General features: G+C 49.2%; 1 protein-coding gene across 5 annotated transcripts; it reads right to left on the minus strand.

Moving 5' to 3' along the window:
• Positions 1–534: 534 nt before the first annotated feature.
• On the minus strand, positions 535–17927 carry zranb1b (zinc finger, RAN-binding domain containing 1b). 5 transcript variants are annotated; one of them, XM_076038356.1, is made up of 10 exons: positions 17791–17927; positions 14461–15539; positions 8831–9018; positions 8494–8650; positions 7239–7310; positions 5083–5281; positions 4028–4148; positions 2964–3093; positions 1678–1907; positions 535–1143 (listed from the first exon to the last, which is right to left on the minus strand). In XM_076038356.1, exons 2-10 carry the CDS (start codon positions 15443–15445, stop codon positions 889–891), a joined length of 2337 nt encoding a protein of 778 aa, XP_075894471.1. In that variant the 5' UTR covers positions 15446–15539; positions 17791–17927; the 3' UTR covers positions 535–888. The 5 variants fall into 5 exon arrangements, with proteins under 5 accessions (XP_075894471.1, XP_075894473.1, XP_075894472.1 ...); XM_076038358.1 differs by lacking the exon at positions 17791–17927 and adding an exon at positions 17300–17571; XM_076038357.1 differs by lacking the exon at positions 17791–17927 and adding an exon at positions 17214–17571.

Below are 17927 nucleotides of genomic sequence, written 5' to 3' on the forward strand. Positions count from 1 at the left end.
CGACGTCGGTGCGCTGAAGACTCGGTGAGCGGAGATCGGACTCGTAAAGGGACAGAACGAGAGAAAAAAAAAAACAACGGAAAAATCCCTTTTCAAGAGCTTCATAAAACGACTTCTATTCAAGCAATGGTAATATAGTTTCATAGAAATGTTTTTGTAAATGTGCAGCGCGTGTTAATGAGGATTAAATTCATTTACTATCTCACAATCTCTGGTTGTCTAAAGATATTTATTGGCTTCGTCCCTGCTCGTTGGGAAAACAAATAAAATAAAATAAAATAAGAAACAAAAAGGACCAAAATAAACGCTAAAGAAGCTCCAGCGCGTCTGGAGAAAAGAACAAAAGTGTCAAAAAGATCAATTTTGGAAGTGTGCTTTAGTCAGTGCCCACACTGGACGCATATAAAGTGTTGATCTGAGTCAATGCTGGTATATTTGCTTCTTCTTTTTCTTGTTAAACAACCACATGCATTTACATCTACGGATAAAGATTCATTTTCAACCTCTTCTCTTTTTTGTACATTTGAAAAAAAAAAAAAAAAAAAAAACGGAAAACGAGTCAAAGGGTGATTTGCATTCGTAAACCTCCACTTCTCCGCCACGCGTGTGCGTGCGCGTGTGTGTGAGTGCGCGTTTTTTTGTGTGTGTGTGCCGTGCAGCGGCCGAGTCCGTCTCTCTCTCGCCCGCTCTCTCTTTCTCTCTCTCTCTCTGGCTCGTCCGGGTCCGAGTGTTAGAGTGCGTTCTGTCCCGACTTTCCTGCGTCTCCTTCACAGTTTGTCCGTGAACGGAAAATTGAACGGAAAAAAAAACCCCGAGAGTGGGGGAGGGAGGAGGAGGGAGTCCGGCTCCCTCCCTGCCACCCCCCGCCCCACCCTCCCGCCGCTGGGCTCACTCCTCCTCCTCCTCCTCCTCCTCCTCCTCTTCCTCTTCGTCATCGTCGTCCTCCTCCTCCTCGCCGTCGGACAGGGCGGCGCAGGGCCGGATCTGCCGGTAGCCGTCCAGCCACTTCTCCACCATCTGCGTGACCAGCGGGTGGTTGCGGCGCCGCGAGCTCTTCTGCAGCGCCACCAGCACGCCGCCCTCCGTCACGCAGCAGTCCAGCCACTCGCGCAGCAGCCGCTCCTGCTGCTCCTCGTTGCCCATCTGGGAGGGCGGGGGAGGAGGAGGAGGAGAGGGAGGGAGACAAAATGTGGACAGTCCACGTTTGAGGAACAGAACAAAAAAAGTTGGATCTCGTATTGTTCTGGTAATACGTCCTGGTAATAAATAAATGAATAACTGAATATATATGTATTCACACATATGTATATGTGTGAATATAAATGTACACATACATGAACATATACATATATATACACATGGGGATAAATATGTATATTTATATATATATATGTATATATATATATATATATATATATATATATATATATATATATATATATATGTATATATATATATATATATATATATATATATGTATATATATATATATATATATTTAAGCATCTTTTTTTTTGTTGCAAGGAGGCCATAAACAACGGGCTAAATCATTTTTCTGACACAATCTGCTAGTTTTTTTTTCCAAATACCCATGAACAAGTGCAATATGGGACCTTTAAAAACAGTTAAACATTTGAGGGGCGGCAGGAGAAGGGGGAGAGGCGGGTGGCTCCTTACTTCCTGCGCCGACAGGAAGTGAATGTGGAGCAGCTTCCTCTCGCTGTCGACCAGCGGCAGGAAGGTGACGGTCACGTCGTCGTCCGTGTTGAGGTTGGCGCCCGCGCCGCGATTGTCGAAGCCGTCGTTCTCCATGGCGACCAGCGCTGAAAAGTGTCCCCGCGTGTAGCCCAGAGCGATGGGGCTCTTCCAGCAGAAGCTCTGCTCCCACAGCAGCGGCAGGTACACGCCTGCAGGGGGCGGCAGAGGGCACAGCGGCTGTCACAAAGACTGCAAAGACTGCTTTTTTCTGTTGGCTCGGTTACGTCCTGTCGTCATGCAAGACAAAGGTTTTCAGAATGTGTCCGTAATTCAAGACCAGGCAGGGGCAAACTACGGCCCAGGGGCCATATGCGGCCCGTTAAGCTTTTTAATCCGGCCCGCCGAACTTGAAGAAATTATAGTAATAGTGAGTAAATTATAAAATAGCTGTATTTCACACATTTTTTTCCCCCAGTGTATTAACAGTAATTTCAATGAAGAACTAAATACTATCAATGATGGCCACCAGCTTTGTCCAATATTTACCCACCGAGTGGTTTTAAATTCGAAAAATGTCAAATAAAAGAATCCAATTGTCTTATGAAAGAACTTTTAGAACTGGAACTTCAGTTAAACTACCTGTTGCTAATTACACCACTTGGGGCATTGTTTGGAACCTATGTTGCTTTTGAATTGTGCGAAAAACAAACAAGAGAATCTAATGTAGCAGAACGGCAGAAAGCTTTGAGAAGGAGTTTTGTTTTGTTTTGTTTTTTTGCAGCCTACTTGTTCTTGTTTACGCTCGGCCGCTGGCGACGACGCCCTAACAACGGGCCAGTGTTGAAGGGCAGGATCACATCGAGGCGAAACAAGAAGAAGCAACACAATACTCACAGTGTCCCAGTCTCGTGTTTCGCCTCATGAACACCTCCGTAACCAGGCTGCCCTCCGCTCCCAGTAACCACCGTGGGGAGGGGGGAGTTTTTAACTGGGTTCACCTGTGTGTGTTTCACATTTCACTCCTGGCGACCATAAATCACGGGTCCATAACATGGGGCTTTAACCGCCAGCCAGCACGGGCGGCCATTACGGGGCCGCTTTCATCCGTCCTCGGTGCGGCATCGGGCCGCAGGGAAACTGACCCAGGGCCAGTTTCACTGCTGGCTGCAGCCGGAGCCTGATTATCTGACGGCTTCTAATGGTTTACATGTGTGTGTGTGTGTGTGTGTGCGTGTGTTTTTGATGTGCATAATACGAGCGCTCACCTTGAAAGCGCGTGTACCCGAGCGTCTCGCCGCGGAAGCTCTTGTAATACTTCACTCCGTAGACGATGATGGGCCTTCGCAGAATGTGTGCAAGAACAAAAATGTGGGTCTGCTCCAGGCTGGATCCCGGCTGCAAAGAGTAAAACGCAACATTGTGAAGGAGCAAAAAAGATGCAAAATTTAATAATTTTTTCTCTGCCGAGCCTGTCAGAGAACTCTAGTAGCTCGTCTTTTCCTCCCTTTGCCTGCTTCACGTGTCAGGGTTCAAACACAGTGCGCTCGTGTTGGAAATAATCCCTTTGTGACATCACAACGGACAGTTCTAGCTGATCGCTAGGAGTGTGTATGTGTGTGTGTGCTGCGAGCTCTGGCGCCTTGTTGTCTCTTTCCAAATACGTAGAGGGTGTCAGTTTCAGCAGAAGGCAGTTAACAGAGGGCTAAATATGTTGTTTTGCTTTTTTTGCATTACTAATCATGCAGGAACCGCCCTGATGGATTGGGATTACTAATCTGCTGGATTGATGGATATTAGATATTAGATCTTGTCTTTGGAAAGCTTCAACAGATTCTCATTATTATTTTTTTTTATGGTTTTGCTTTGTTGTAATATTCTGTAGCAACCTTCAAGCCACCCTTGTCTTGTCTTGTCTTGTTCTTGTTTATCTGTCTTGGTCTATTTTTTTTTTGCATTGTACCATTACGGTCCGTGTCTTTATTGTTAGGACCATTCAGGGTTAATTAAAAAAAAAAAAAAACCTAGACTGGACAATGTGTGTATTATGGGGACCTGTAATCACAGGACAACCACTCCGAGTGTAAGAGCCTAAACTGTGCGATGGCAATTATGGTGAGCACGGTGAGGTCAAGAGGTCGCCGAGCCAAGCAGTGCAGAGTGCTGACGAGCGGCAGGATACTCTCAGCTGCGGCGGTGCAGACAAACTGCTGCAAGTGCGGCAGAGCTTCCTGCATTATTCAAACATCCTAACAGCAACATCTCAGTTCCGGATTGTTGCAATTCCTTTGTGTGCGTGTGCGTGCGTGCGTGTGTGTGTGTGTGTGCATACCTGACTGGCGAGCGAGAGGATGAAGGCCCAGTCCTCCTGCCACTGCTCCTCCCGCAGGGAGAAGTGCAGGCCAAAGCTCTGGGAGTACCAGGACTCCCACTCCTTCCAGCGAGTGTAGAACCTGCACGGCCGCCGAGCAAAATGAAGTTAGAGGAACGGCAAAGATCTCAGAGAAAAAAGAGCAGCAGGACACGGAGGACACGCGGAGGCAAGAATAAAAGCTTGAGAGGAGAAGGGAGGAGGAGGAGGTGGAGGAGGAGGAGAGGTCAGAGAAGAAAACGAAGAGGACGTAGAGGAGGAGAGGACCAGTTCCAAAGATCTGAAGTGTATCAAAAAAAAGGAGGGTAAGATGAGCCGGGTGGGTGGTGGGCGGTGCGCGGTGGGGGGGGGGGGGGCAGAAAGAAAAGAGCGATGACGGCAGCACTTGAGGAGATGAAAGGAGCCGATACATTCAGCCAGTCTGGCCTCATTCTGCACAAAGGGACGGCCTGGACGCAGGGGAGTCTGCCAGAGGATGGCTGGAAGGATGGGTGGATGGATGGATGGATGAGTAGACAGATGGGTGGATGGATGGATGGATGGATGCATGGATGAGTAGACAGATGGGTGGATGGATGGACGGATGGATGGATGGATGGATGGACAGGTGGATGGATGGACAAGTAGATGGATGGATGGGTGGAAGGATTAATGAGTGGATGGATGGATGGATGAGTAGACAGATTGATGGATGATGGATGATGGATGAGTGGACGGATGGATGGATGGACTGATGGGTGGATGGGTAGGCGGGTGGGTGGATGGATGGATGGACAAGTAGATGGATGGATGGGTGGACGGATTAATGAGTGGATGGTTGGATGGATGGATGGATGGATTGATGGGTGGATGGGAGGATGGATGGACAGGTGGATGGATGGATGGATGGATGATGGATTGATGGATGGATGGGCGTATGGGTGGGTGGGTAGACAGATGAGGAGATGGATGGAAAGGTGGATGATAAGGGGATGGATGGGTGGGTGGGTGGATGAACAGCGGTGCCGAGGACTCACCAGTGGGAGCAGTCGTGCAGGCTGTCGTGCAGCGTCTTGCGCAGCACCGAGTCCTTGTCGTAGATGCCCCAGGTGGCCTGCAGCACCGAGTCCAGCAGGCAGTCGCCGGCCGTGCGGTTCCACAGGGCGTAGAGCCGGCTGTCCAGCCGCGTGCCCAGCTCCAGGGACCAGTTGATGATGGGAGACTCCTCCTCCAGCTCTGCACGGAGGAGGAGGGAGAGGATGTAGAGGAGGAGGAAGAGGTGGACGAAGAGGAGGAGGAGGAGGAAGAGAAACTGCAGTGAAGCCGCGATGCCTAGTTTTGCATTTTAATGGTGTCTTGCTTGCAAGAAATGTCAAAAAGCTGCTAACGCGCGCTTAAAACAGGGGCCGAGCCAAATCTGCACGCAGATCAACAAACGATGAGTCGGGCTTAACAAAAAAAAACAAAAAAACATAACAAAAACAGAATTCTGAAAATGTCACCACTAATGGGTTTTCCCTGTTCCCTTTTTTTTTTTTTTTTTTTTTAAACCTCAGTGTTCAGTTTTAAAAACGCCAAGCTTTACGGCCTGATCACAGACCACCGTGAAACCAAATAAATGGTGTTTCCAAGGTTGGAGCGAGTGCCTGTGATGTCTGAGCGCTCCGGATTCCTCCCAGTCCTCCCTCTCACCAAACGCTGCTCATAAATTCCTTCCTTCCTGCGATCATGTGCTTCAAATCTACACTGACTTGTTGTTTGTCCGCAGAGGCCCCCCACCCCCTTTTTTTTCTCACTCGGCCCGCGTCGTGATTTTCACTCGAGTCGAACCAAAGGGAGATTTTTACCCCCAGAAACAACAGGAATTTCATCCACTTACGACTGAGACAAACATCCAAGGAGAGCTCTGGCGACATTTTCTAATCCACGTAACCGTTGTTGAGTTTCACAGATTTAATGAACTCCACCTGGTAGAAGCCCACATATTGCTCATACGGGATCAAAACAAGCTCCAGGTCGACTAAGAAGAAACATTTAAAGGTCCGGTGTGTAATATTTGGCTTGATTTATGATTTTTATATTGGTAAAAAATCCATACACTGCCCATAAATACATTGATAACAGTTTATACTCGCAGTACAATAAAAGTAATGTGGTTTTCCCAACCTTGGAACAGTTCTCATATATATAAATAAAAATATACATCAGTCAGGGTCTTGCTCCCAGTTAGCTGCCATCTTGCACAGCCATATTTCTAAGGAAGCCCAGTGTGGACAATCCAGAAATTCGTGTGACTGCTCGCGTCTTCAAATAAACCAACAAAGAAGTCGGCGGAAGAGGTACCCAGGTTTGAGTGCACGGGCCACTGTAGTTCACTGGCAGGTTCAAGGGGGGGAGGGAGAGTGAAAGATACTGCAATCTAAAGTGTAACCACTTGATGTCACTGTTTCTTCTTCAAAATTCCAAATATTACACACTTAACCTTGAAGCCACAACATCCACTTTTAGGTGTCAACACTATTTTGACTGTGAAACTCTGGAACTGTTACATGGATCAGTCGATGTCAGTAGAGCCTTCATTGATTGGGTGAAATTCTGATTTGGACAACAACGTCCTTTGTTTGGTTTACAGACCTGCTTACTGGGCTGAACTACTGCCTCTAAAAACCAGAAGTGCTCGTGTTCCTTTTTTCTGCACGGGCTCCACGCTCTCGCATAAATTCTAAAGACCAGGCAAGCAGGTTTTAAACTGCTTTTCCAGCTCCTCTCCTCATCTGCAGACGGGTGCAGTGTTTTTCCTCTGGTTGCTTTATCAGTCTCCTGCAAACTGCTAACTCGGTTCACGGGGGCAACCAAAGCGAAGGTTTCCGAGATCACCGTGTGGTGTGAATGTGTGTGGCGTTGGGGAGAGCGGTGGGGATGAGAGGGATCCCTCACTGGGCTCGGGGCTGATTAGACCAGACGTGAGCAACGCACGCAACAACACGGTCAGAGTCGTCTGGCGGAGCGGCTGCAGCCGCGCTAACCGCTGGCCGGTCGGGAGGGAAAGTACAAGCAGCGCTACGCGACCGCAACTTTGGCGGAGACCCTGTTACTGAACACAAGTTTGTTACGGTTGGGAGGCTGCCTTCGTTCACACGCCTCCATTTGTGTGTGTGTGTGTGTGTACGCAAAGATTTAGTGACTGTCTCACCTTTCTGCACGTCTCGGTCCAGCACCTCGTCAAACAGCTTCTCCTGGACGGCGGGGGGCAAATCCTCGATGTCTGAGGGAGCGACACAAAACAAGAGACACGGTGGTGAATCACAGGAGCCGGGAGCTGAATCGAATGAGCCGTAAGGTGAATCGAACGAGTCGGGAGGTGAATCGAACGAGTCGGTGGTCGAGTGCTTTTGCACGTTTTCCCCCTCTCTTGGCTGAACCCAACATTGGTCCACACCATTAGAGCAGAAGTCTTGATAAAGAGCTGGGTTTTTTGCGTCAATTCTGAAGTAGTTTAAAAATATTAATTGATATCCACATATAAATCTAAAGTATTGATTTAGTTACATTAAATTGGATCAATGGCGATACTAACGCTGGTATCCCTACTTGGGATTGACACGCCTGCCGCTACTGTACGCCATGTTTTGTTCTGTGCTCGACGAGCCAAACAGAGACCTATTATTGAGCCGAGACAGACGAAAGCGTTGACGTTGTAGAAAATGAACAAGTCGAGAGTCGACGTCGTCTGGGGGGGAAAAAAAACAAACCAAACAAAACACAATCGTTCCACAGCTAAAAGTCCTTAGCTTAGCTTCCAGCGACAAAGCCGACCATAATAGCCACGCTCCGCACGACGACAATCAACTGCATTTGCACACAGTTACACGCAGCGACTGTGGCTAAGTATAGCTCGGTGACTGACAGTCGGCCGCCGCCGCAGCCGCCGTGCCCGCAGTGCACGAGAACAATGGCGAGACGGCGAGCCAGAGGTGGCCCTCGTCTTCTGGCAGCTGGAGACAGACAAGCGTGCCATTATCCCTCTACCATGCAAACGGCAACAAACTATTTCATGCGGCCCTCGGGTAAACAAAACGCTCATTCTGTCAAAGACGCTCGGCGAGTCAGAGGAGGAGGGGGAGGCCGTCCCTGTCACGTGGTTGCCGGGCGGAGTTCACAATTCCATCAGTCAGCTGTTTTTTGCTGGGGATTTAAAGCTATCAAAATCTCACCGGCTAGTGATAAGTTTACTGTACAATGTGACTGCAATGTGACTATTGATGGGTACTTCACACACACGCCTTCGCCTTTACATCAAGACTCAAGATCTTTATTGTCCTCATGCAGGAGCACAAGCAAACTTTTGAGGAGTCTCCCGGCTAACGTTGTTTCATTATATAGAAACAAAGCGGCCACAAGTGGGGGATAAAAAAAAACAAGATATGGAGGATAAGAGGCGCTCTGACCTGCCGGCAGGGTGAAGGTCACCAGGTCGGTGAGGAAGTAGCAGGTGAAGTCGCCCTTGCGCTGGTGCAGCGAGGCGGCCACCTCGCGGCGGATCTGCTCCGTCAGCTCGGGACACACCATGGCCGGGATGCACTTGGGCGCCTGCTGGGACACCTGCTGAGGACGGCAGGGGGTCATGGGGGGAAAGAGGATTTGGGGGGGGGCAACACGACGGAGAGATGTGGTGAGTGTTGCCAGAGTTTGTATATTCGGTCTTTCCACTGAGCCACAGCCAAACAAGGGGAAAAGCAATTCTGAGGGGCTCATTTCTTTCGGGGACACCGTCAAGACACTGACCTCGGTGAGCAGCACGGCCAGCATGTCCTGCCTCTGGAAGCGGATGGCGAGGTGGACCAGGGTGAATCCGTCGTCGAACGCCGAGGTCCGGTTGAGCAGGCGCACCTCGTCCGCCGTCAGCTGCCTGGCGATGTCGCCGCCCGACGACTTGTACGACTCCACGGCGGCCAGGTCCCCCTCCACCACGCCTGCCGCACATCGCCACCAGAGACAGCGTCAATTCAGTGACTTGCTTTTACTCGTCTTTTTTACGCTTTGTGTGGCGCGTTGTGTTTGGAGGGAGGAGGAGACGGAGTATTTTTTTTTTTTACAAGTAACGAAAGAAAGAATACAGCTAACAAATGTAAACAAACAGAAGCAAACGTAAAATCTCACGGGACGAGATTTTACGAGAATTACAAAATCTTAGAAATATCGCTTTTATTTTGCGAACTTGAATAATCTACTCAAGTACAGTACCAAAGTATTTGCACTTGCCGCCTCTGTCTGTAAGTTTGGGTCTTGACGATACTCTGTATCATCATTGCAATACACACGACTTCAGTAAAACCTGTAATACCACCTGTGGAAATGTGAGCAGCGCAGGTCAGTATCTGGCAAGTTGGCAACACGGATGAGTGAGACCTGGAGGAAAAGGGAGGATTTTTTTTTCTTTTCTTCTATTGTCAGCGTGCCAACTGCAGCGAAGTGGACTTGTAATGAAACTATTTTGCCGGGGTGGAAAATAATGATTCCATTTTTCATCGTCTGCGCGGCCACCTGACCCCAGCAGCACCTTCACACCCCCACGAGACGACCCGGAGGAACCGGAGGCAGCAGATGTTAGCCCTGCTGCTGCTACAGACATCTTCTCGTGTTTGCTGAAGGTTAGGTTTCAGAACTCGGGGGGCCTTTTTTTTTTTTTTTTTTTTTTTCATGACAAGAATAAGCAAAAAAAAAAAAAAAAGAAAGAAAAGAAAAGAGCACTGGAAGTTTTTTCCTCGGCGGAGAGCATCTTTTCGGCAAGGTTTTTTACTAAAATCACTGCCAGGTCTCATCTCTCACCCACAGGAAACCTTGAGCTGCAGCGACCTCGCTAAAACAGCTGCAAAAAATAAATATCTGACCGGTCTGCTGGAAGGTATTAACCAAAACGTTTGTCAAAATCCCTTTACGGGCCATGTGAAATAAACCTCAACAATTTAGGAGTAGCTCCGCGAGGTTACTGATAAAGCAGCAGAACTAATCTAACAGCAGGCAGCGTTCAAGACTCGGCGCCGTGCCTCATTTTTCAACTGCGCAAACTATTTCTGGACACGGTTGGGTCCTACAAGTTAAACAGAGATCTTCGGCAGTTTACATTTTCTTGCCTCGTCGTGCCACTTTAAATCTTGGCCTCGCGGACAAAAAAAAACAAAAAACGTTTGTCTCTCGTCTCTGCAGTGGGATGTTTTGAGTTTGGCTCACGCTAAAAGAGGGCCAACGCGGTCTGAAACTGAAAAGGTCAGTTTTAGATGGCACATACTTCCCCCGCGGTCGCAGGCGTCTCTTCTCACTTGTTTACGGGCTGCGGGCATTTCTGCTAATGCTTTGAATTTTTTGAGGCATTGCAAGTATGTCACTTTGCTGCAGGAATGCTTTGAATGTCTCGCGTGTGGGGAAAAAAAAAAAAAAAAACATGCAGTGAAATTTCTCAGCCTTGTTTTTTCTTTTTCTCCCCCCCCCCTCCACAGTTGCTGGAGATGAAACGTGCTGAGCTGCTGGCTGTATCTCATCGCTCAGATCCACAGCGTGTTTGACTTCATCAAGTGTAAATTCCCAAAATTTGAACAAGAACCGGCGTGCCTGCGGGTCAGCTGGTGCAGCACTTAAACTTCAGGTGAGCCTCTTTAAGACACGGTTGCCTAGCAACATTTCCACTTTGCAGCTGAGGAGGTGCGCCTTGTTCCCATTATCCCACAGGCCCGAAGGCTGTCTGCACATCACTCGCGCCACACTTGTGAAATTGGTGAATGTTCTCAGAGCTCATTAACAAACAAGTCCCGAGTTGGGCCGACGGGCGAGTGCTATCTGTGACTCGCCGTGGTTCCGACATGTAGATGCACAGAAAGGACTGCAAAGATTATCATTTCAGGCAGTACTGGAAGTTGTCATGACATTGGAACGACATGATGAGAAGAAGGTGATGCCGAGCACATTCTGCACTCCATCTACGAAAATGTTTCACTCATTCATTAAATAATTTTATGTTTAACTGGTAAGAGGACGCTGTGGGAATGAAAGAAGCTTGAAATCTAATTGGGCGAGTTACTGTGTGGAGGTCTTTGCTTTTGAAACAGCAACTAAAACGGTGCTAATTTTTTCCCTGCCAGTAGCTCCGCCCCTTCCTGTTCAACCTGCTCTGGCTGCTCCAATCAAAAATTATTCGGATTGGAGGATTTCTAAAGGTTCAGTGTGTAATATTTGGATATTTTAAAGGAGAAAAGGCGACACCAAGTGGTTACACTTTAGATTGCAGCTTATTTCACTCTTCCTCCCCCTCCTGAGTTTGCCAGTGAGCTACAGTGGCCTGTGTACACACACCTGGATACCTTGTCTACCTTCTTCTTCGTTGGTTTATTAGTAGACGTGAGTGTTCACCCTAATTACAAAACGCGCTGTCAGAACCATCCTAAGGCTAGGAAAACAAAATTACTTTTATTGTACTGCAATTATATGCGTTTATCAACGTATTTATGGGAGGTATAATCAGCTTTTGCCAATATGAAAATCCTAAATCAAGCCAAATATCACACACTGGACCTTTAAAGGAGGGGATTGGATCAGCCAAATTCCACACTAGAAATCTCGTCAGTGCTGCTGCCTTGCTAGTTGAAAGTTTAATATCACAGAGGGAGTTGTCACGCTCTCTTGTGTTACCGTGATCAAAGCAGTTAACGGACGACGTAAACTTTAGACAAGAGCGTTATTGTGGCCGAGCACAACAGCATCAGAACCCTAAAGTTTAGATAACCTTCCACGCTTCCAGATTTTCTTTCCACTTCCCAGCACACACACTTGAAAAGCCAGTGGTAGTAGCCTCTCGTACAGTCGGCGGCGTTCAACACGCTGCCAAGCTTTTGTTCTCACGTCAAAGGACCACACACAATGTTCGGCTGCACGATGCTGAGCCTGCGTGTGTGTGTGTGTGTGTGTGTGTGTGCGTGAGCGAGCGAGCGAGCGAGCGAGAGCGAGGGAGACGCGGAGTGGGCGGAAGGTCTCGCTGTGCCATGTGGAGCCAGCGAGCGCACTGCCAGAGACGGGGAGAGGAGCCGCACAATGGCAGCACAGTGCGATGGCGAGGCGTCACGACCACTTTTCCACCAAACACTCCATTAGCGTGGGCGTCCCTGCAGCCCCGCAGTCAGAGCTGTAGCGGAGAACACAAAAGGCACGACAGGCGCGCGCGCGCACGCACGCACACACACACACACATACACACATACACACACGCACTCACAGCGAGGCTTCCACCTACAGACAGGAAGACAGATGAGCATAATGGCTCCCTCCAAATGCTGGTATTCTCTTTGCATGCACTCTCTTTGTCGAGATGTATTTATTATATCAATAGTTCAAGTATGCAAACTTAAAACCAATTTGTTTTATGTGACCTGGAGCTGCTTCCCAACGGCACTCCAGTGCTGTAGTTTGCTGGCAAACATTGTTTTTTCAATATAATTTGCAAAATTGCAAGACGTGCAAAGAAAACAAACTAATATAGAAAATAGATGTTAATGAATGGCCAGGAGCAAGTATTGATTTGTTTTTTTTTTGCGGTTATTGTTTGTTTTGATACTTATTCCTCCACTTGTATCAAGGAAACACAAGCTGCATTTCCATTACAGTTTTTCGCAAAAATAAAAGCGATATTTCTAAAATCTCAACAAAGGGCAATTGCGATTTGCTGGTGTTCCTATTGAATGATGTGAAGTGCATTGGCCGTAATTCCTGTAAAATCTCGTCCCGTGAGATTTGCGAGAATTACGTTTGCTTTTGTTTGTTCACGCTTGTTAGCTGTCAAGAATGGTTGTTATATTTGTCTCTTTGATTACGTGTAAAAAAATATTCCGTCTCCTCCTCCGTCCACACATAACGTGCCGTTTTCACTCGAAGTGAACTGGTCACGTGACCCTTAGAGTCCAGCAAATTCAACGTGACTGCAACATTTTTCCAGCGAATATGGTTTCTGACAGGTTCAGTATGGTCCCACGTCTTTGGATTTTATTATGTTCACGTATTCATTATGTTATTGTAACGTAAAACCAAAATGTGTTGGGATTTTGTAAAGAGCGGCACAAACAAACCAGAGCTTGTTATGTGAGAACTGGCGTGTTTTTCCCCAACGCTTGTGGGGCCCTGCCGAGTTACACTAGCTGAATTTATAGGCATGGGTTTAGAGGTCGCTCGACCTGCCGGGGGCAAAGGTCGCGTGGGTTTGACATATTTATTTTTCTCTTTATCTCGTATTGGATTTTCGTCTCTATTTTTAGCGCGGCGGGCTTCCTTCAAGAAACGACAAGCGTGTGATGTTTACACTCACGACAATGAGGGAGGAAGCCTGCCTGGCAACAGCACTAACACACACGCAGTCACCCCGCCTCAACATAACTGGGCTATGAACTCCCTTTATGCCCTGTGAAACTGCGGCGAGGTCACACCTCATTCATTCCCTGCGTAATCTGCTAGCGCGCTTAGCCATAAACATGGCGGCTTATGAAATAATAGCCAATCACTGTGATCACCTCGTGTTACAGCCTGTGCAGTGCAGCGGGACTGGCGTAATGTAACACAAACTGCCATGCAAAGTAACTGCACGGTGCTTAACAAGGCACCTTATGGAGGACATGTATGTTTGCCACTAATGTGGTTAATGTGCAATCCTTTCCAATGAAAGAATTGATCTGTTTTTAGCTCCTGCGTGTCCCGTGCTGCTCGTCTTTGTTCAAGCAGGTCTATGTTTGGACAGTTGCTCAGTCAAATGGGGAAATGCACAACGTCTACTCCTGGGGAAGGGAAATGGCCATAAAAAGTAGCAACGTGTCTCCTGAAATAACAATTTGCAACAGAACCGAGCAGGCCCGGTGGCAAATGAGTGATTTCAAGTTCACGCACTCGGATTTGGACTTGGATCTTGCCCGTGCAAGGACAATTGGGAGAGGAGGAGGGCCGACACGTGGATACGGCTAATCACATCAGACATTTTGACTTGGCTGGCCTTAATCCTGAGGGGACAAGCCAAATAGACATGAAGGAATTCACTGTGTCACATGCAGCAGGAAACCTGCTGCAAACCCAAGACCAGAGGCAAACTACGCACATTGGGGGCTCTCCGACGTACAGGCTCTGAGCGGCGCTCGGCTTTGAAGAGTGTGGCAATATCAGAAGTGTAGGGGAACTGATCCCCTTTTAAATATTTAATCAGATAGAGGTCCAATAGTATCCCAGTAGGAACCTTCTATCACACAGAGAGGTGTGAAAAGGACACAGATGAACAGGAGCTGCGGATCGTGCAGCAGTGGGAGCTGACAAAGGCAAATTCTTTTCATAACTAATATCAAATGTGGCAGACTAAGTCGACACAGTTGAGTCGAGGAAACCTTGAAACTCACCGACGCAGGCGTTAAGGAAGAGCCAGTCAGTCCGTCTCATTCTGTTTTTAATCTGCTTGAGTTTTTTGAAGTCCACCTCCAGCTCCTCCTTGCTGCCGATGCTCGCTCCCGACGCCACCTCGATCCGCTGGAAGTCCATGTTTACCTCCGTCTCTGGCTTTGACGTCCTCTGGCTGCTGCTGCTGCAGCCCCCCAACCCGCCCACGACACCGCCCAACCCTTGGCCCACCACGCCCCCCCGCCGGTTGTCCCTGTCCCGTTCGTTAAGTTCTGAGGATGCTTGTTGTTGTTGGTTCTCGGGCTCCGACGCCAGCTGGATGGGCTCGGACAGCAGTGCGTTTGGCCTCGGGTGGTCGCAGACCACACACTTGAGCGCCTTGGCCCAGTTTTCGTAAGTGCAGGCAGTGCAAGTCCAGTGCTGTGAGTGAGTGTTGAGCCTGTTGCGGTCGTTGTACTCCTCGCAGGGGTCGGCGCTGATGGCTGGGGGAGCGTGGCGGCACCCCGAGCTGGAGGTCTGCGGGGACTCGGTGGGGCTGCGAGGCTGCCGGGTGAGGTGTCCTTGATGGGGTGAGTGTTGTCCCTGCTGCTGCTGCTGCTGCTGTAGCTGTTGCTGCTGCTGCGCCTGCTGCCTCTGGCACAGACACTGGGTGCATCGAATAGCGCGGGGCCAGTTTAGGTAAGTGCACATGTGGCATGACCACTTGCTACTGATCTCGGGCCCGTCCGCCGTCCGGACGCGGGGCCGCGCGCTGGAGTCTGGGCAGATGAGCAGGCTGGAGCCCCCCTGGGGCGGGCTGTTGCCGAGGCCCGGCGGGTCCCACTGGTGCAGGCTGGCGTCGAGGGCGGGGCTGCTCTTGAAGGGCTCCTCGGTGATGATGGCACCCCCGTTGGGTCTCTGAGCGCGGCACATGGTGCACTTGATGGCTGACGGCCAGTTCTCGTATGTGCAGTATTCACAGGCCCACTTGGCAGACTTCTCGGTCATCGTCGCGCCGCCGCCGAGGGAGGTTTCCTGCCGCTTGGAGGGGTTCTCGGCTCGGCAGATCCACTCTTGAGGAGTTCACACAGCAAGCGGCACACTGGGGGGGTACAAAGACGTCATTTTTAACAAAATGCTATCGAGTTGTCCGACCTTAATCGGAATGGGAAAGTCGTGACTGTTTGACCATGTGTGGTTTTAGTTGTTAATATCTCAAATGAAACTCATAGAATAACATTTGTTAGCGCTGCCATTTGTGCCATTCAGCCACTAAGGCCAATTATCGTCACACACTTACATACAAAGTGCTTGCCAACTCTTCATCTCACATCAACACAATGCGAAAAAAAACAAAAAACAAAAAAAACAACCTCACTTTTAACAAAGCTTCATAATAATTTTCAAAATGCATCGCTTTACCCTGTGAGGCACGAGTTGAAGAGTTCAACATGCCCAATGAATTTGATTCACCTCAGTGCATTCTGAGCGTGCTGTTACTCCAGTTTAATTTAGAGGGTGTAGTACCCCTTTAAAAACGTCTCACCTAAACCCATCCAACTCGGTCCGATTACATCTTAATAGACGCGGGATCATCCTTTCAGTTGACATCTCTCGTCTGCAGCTTAAACAGCTCACAACGATGCATTCTGGGGGGTGTAATTTCGGCGGTGCAGCGTCCCTTTAAAAGGCATGAGGTAAGTCACCTCGAGCAGGCTGCCAATGTGACACATAATCAAGCTGGGAACAAGAGAAGGCGCTCGCGAGAAACCGGACACTCATCCGGAAGACGCGTGACTTCCAGGCAGCCACTTAAAACCGCATTCAAACCCCGTGAAAAGCGGTCAGGCGTACTCGAAAGTTTCGAAAGTTTGCATCTTCTCTCAAGAGACTAAAAAGAACAGAAACTTTCACTGTGTGTCACTGTCTGTCTGTCTGTCTGTCTGTCTGTCTCTCTCTCTCTCTCTCTCTCTCTGTGTGTGTGTGTGTGTGTGTGTGTGTGTGTGTGTGTGTGTGTGTGTGTGTGTGTGTGTGTGTGGAGAGAGAGGAAAGGAGGGTGTGGGTCGCCGCGGTGTGTTTACACCACGCCTCTCAGTTTATCAACACACCGTGAGAAATTCGGCACATAGGCGATATCCGAATCCGCAGCGCTGTGTGTTTGCCTCCGGCTGGGGGTTCAAACACAGCGCTGTGCATCTGTCGCTTTTGAGAAAGGGCTGAAACAGTCCAGAATTAAACTATGACTGGGACCCGTGCCCGTTGACGTGAAACACCTTCTGGTGAAACAAGTGGGTTTAACGTAAACTCAAAGCGAAGCAGGCGGCCAAATATTCATTAAAACTAAGGTTACTTAACGTCGTCGTGAAGTGCAGGTAAGCGTTAAACTCGGCACGGCTCGCTCGGCTCGCTTTGCCTGTCAAGAATTAAAACGCGTGCCAAGCCGAGCCAAGCTAGCTGGCAGCTCATGCTAACATGAAGGGATTATGTGTTTTTTTTCTTCCCTTTTCTTTCTTTTTTTTTTTTAAATGCCGTGCGCGAGGGCCGCCGTCGTCACGTCGACAAGGTCGGCTAGCGTCGGGAAGCGTCGCTTACCTTGGCCGTGTTTACACTCCGCGCACTCCGCCACTGCAGCCCGAAAACAAACCCCCTTTCCCACCCCCAACCCTCCCCTCCCCTCCCAGCCAGCCAGCCAGCCAGCCGTCAGACCGGAGAAAAGCCCGACTCCCGGTGACAACACGGGCTCGTCTCACTTGGCGGACGCCAGCCGCATACTGACTTCTTCTCGCTCCGCCGTTTCGCTTGGCGTAAAGGTCCGTGCATAGCGCAGGAGCAGGAGCAGGAGCAGGAGCAGGGTTCCCCCACCTCCTCCTCCTTCGCCGCCGCCGCCGCCGCTTCCCTCCCTCCCTCCCTCCCTCGTACTCCAGCCGTCGGCTCGGACGCTCTCAAATCCTTATCATCTCTCCGATGTGTGTCCCCCCTCCCAACTCCACCAAGCCGCCGACGGAGCTCTAATGGCGGCAAGCAGGGGGAGGAAGGAAAGCAGCCAAGGGAGGGCTGAAAAAAAAAAATAGCAAAAAAAAAAAAATACACTACGAGGGAGCGAAGTGAGAGCTCCGGGCCGTACAGTCAGAGGCAGGATCAGGATTTACCACCTGAATCTGCCAAGTGACCTGATTGGTTGAGGTTTGTGTATCCCTTGGCGAGGACCAATCAGATTCTACGTCTCTCATTCCGGCTATTAAAAGGCTCGGTGAGGGCACAACAGGCTCGGGTGACACAATAATAAACCGTAGGAACTGTGTGCAAACACTGTTCTACATTTCTCGCTTACTCTTCGCGCCCGAATTACTTACGGCTAAAACATGTTTTTAATTCACACCGCTGAGGCTGTTGCATTTCTGGCACGAAACCACGTGGTGTCCCCCTAAAAAGGATAGAGGATGATGTCATCGTAAAAATACTGCAGTAGGCTTTCTGCAGTATACGGAAG

The sequence above is a fragment of the Nelusetta ayraudi genome, unplaced genomic scaffold (assembly GCF_046127955.1).
Source record: "Nelusetta ayraudi isolate G7.1 ecotype Tasmania unplaced genomic scaffold, CSIRO-AGI_Nayr_v1 ptg000056l, whole genome shotgun sequence".
In the NCBI taxonomy this organism is placed as follows: domain Eukaryota; kingdom Metazoa; phylum Chordata; class Actinopteri; order Tetraodontiformes; family Monacanthidae; genus Nelusetta; species Nelusetta ayraudi.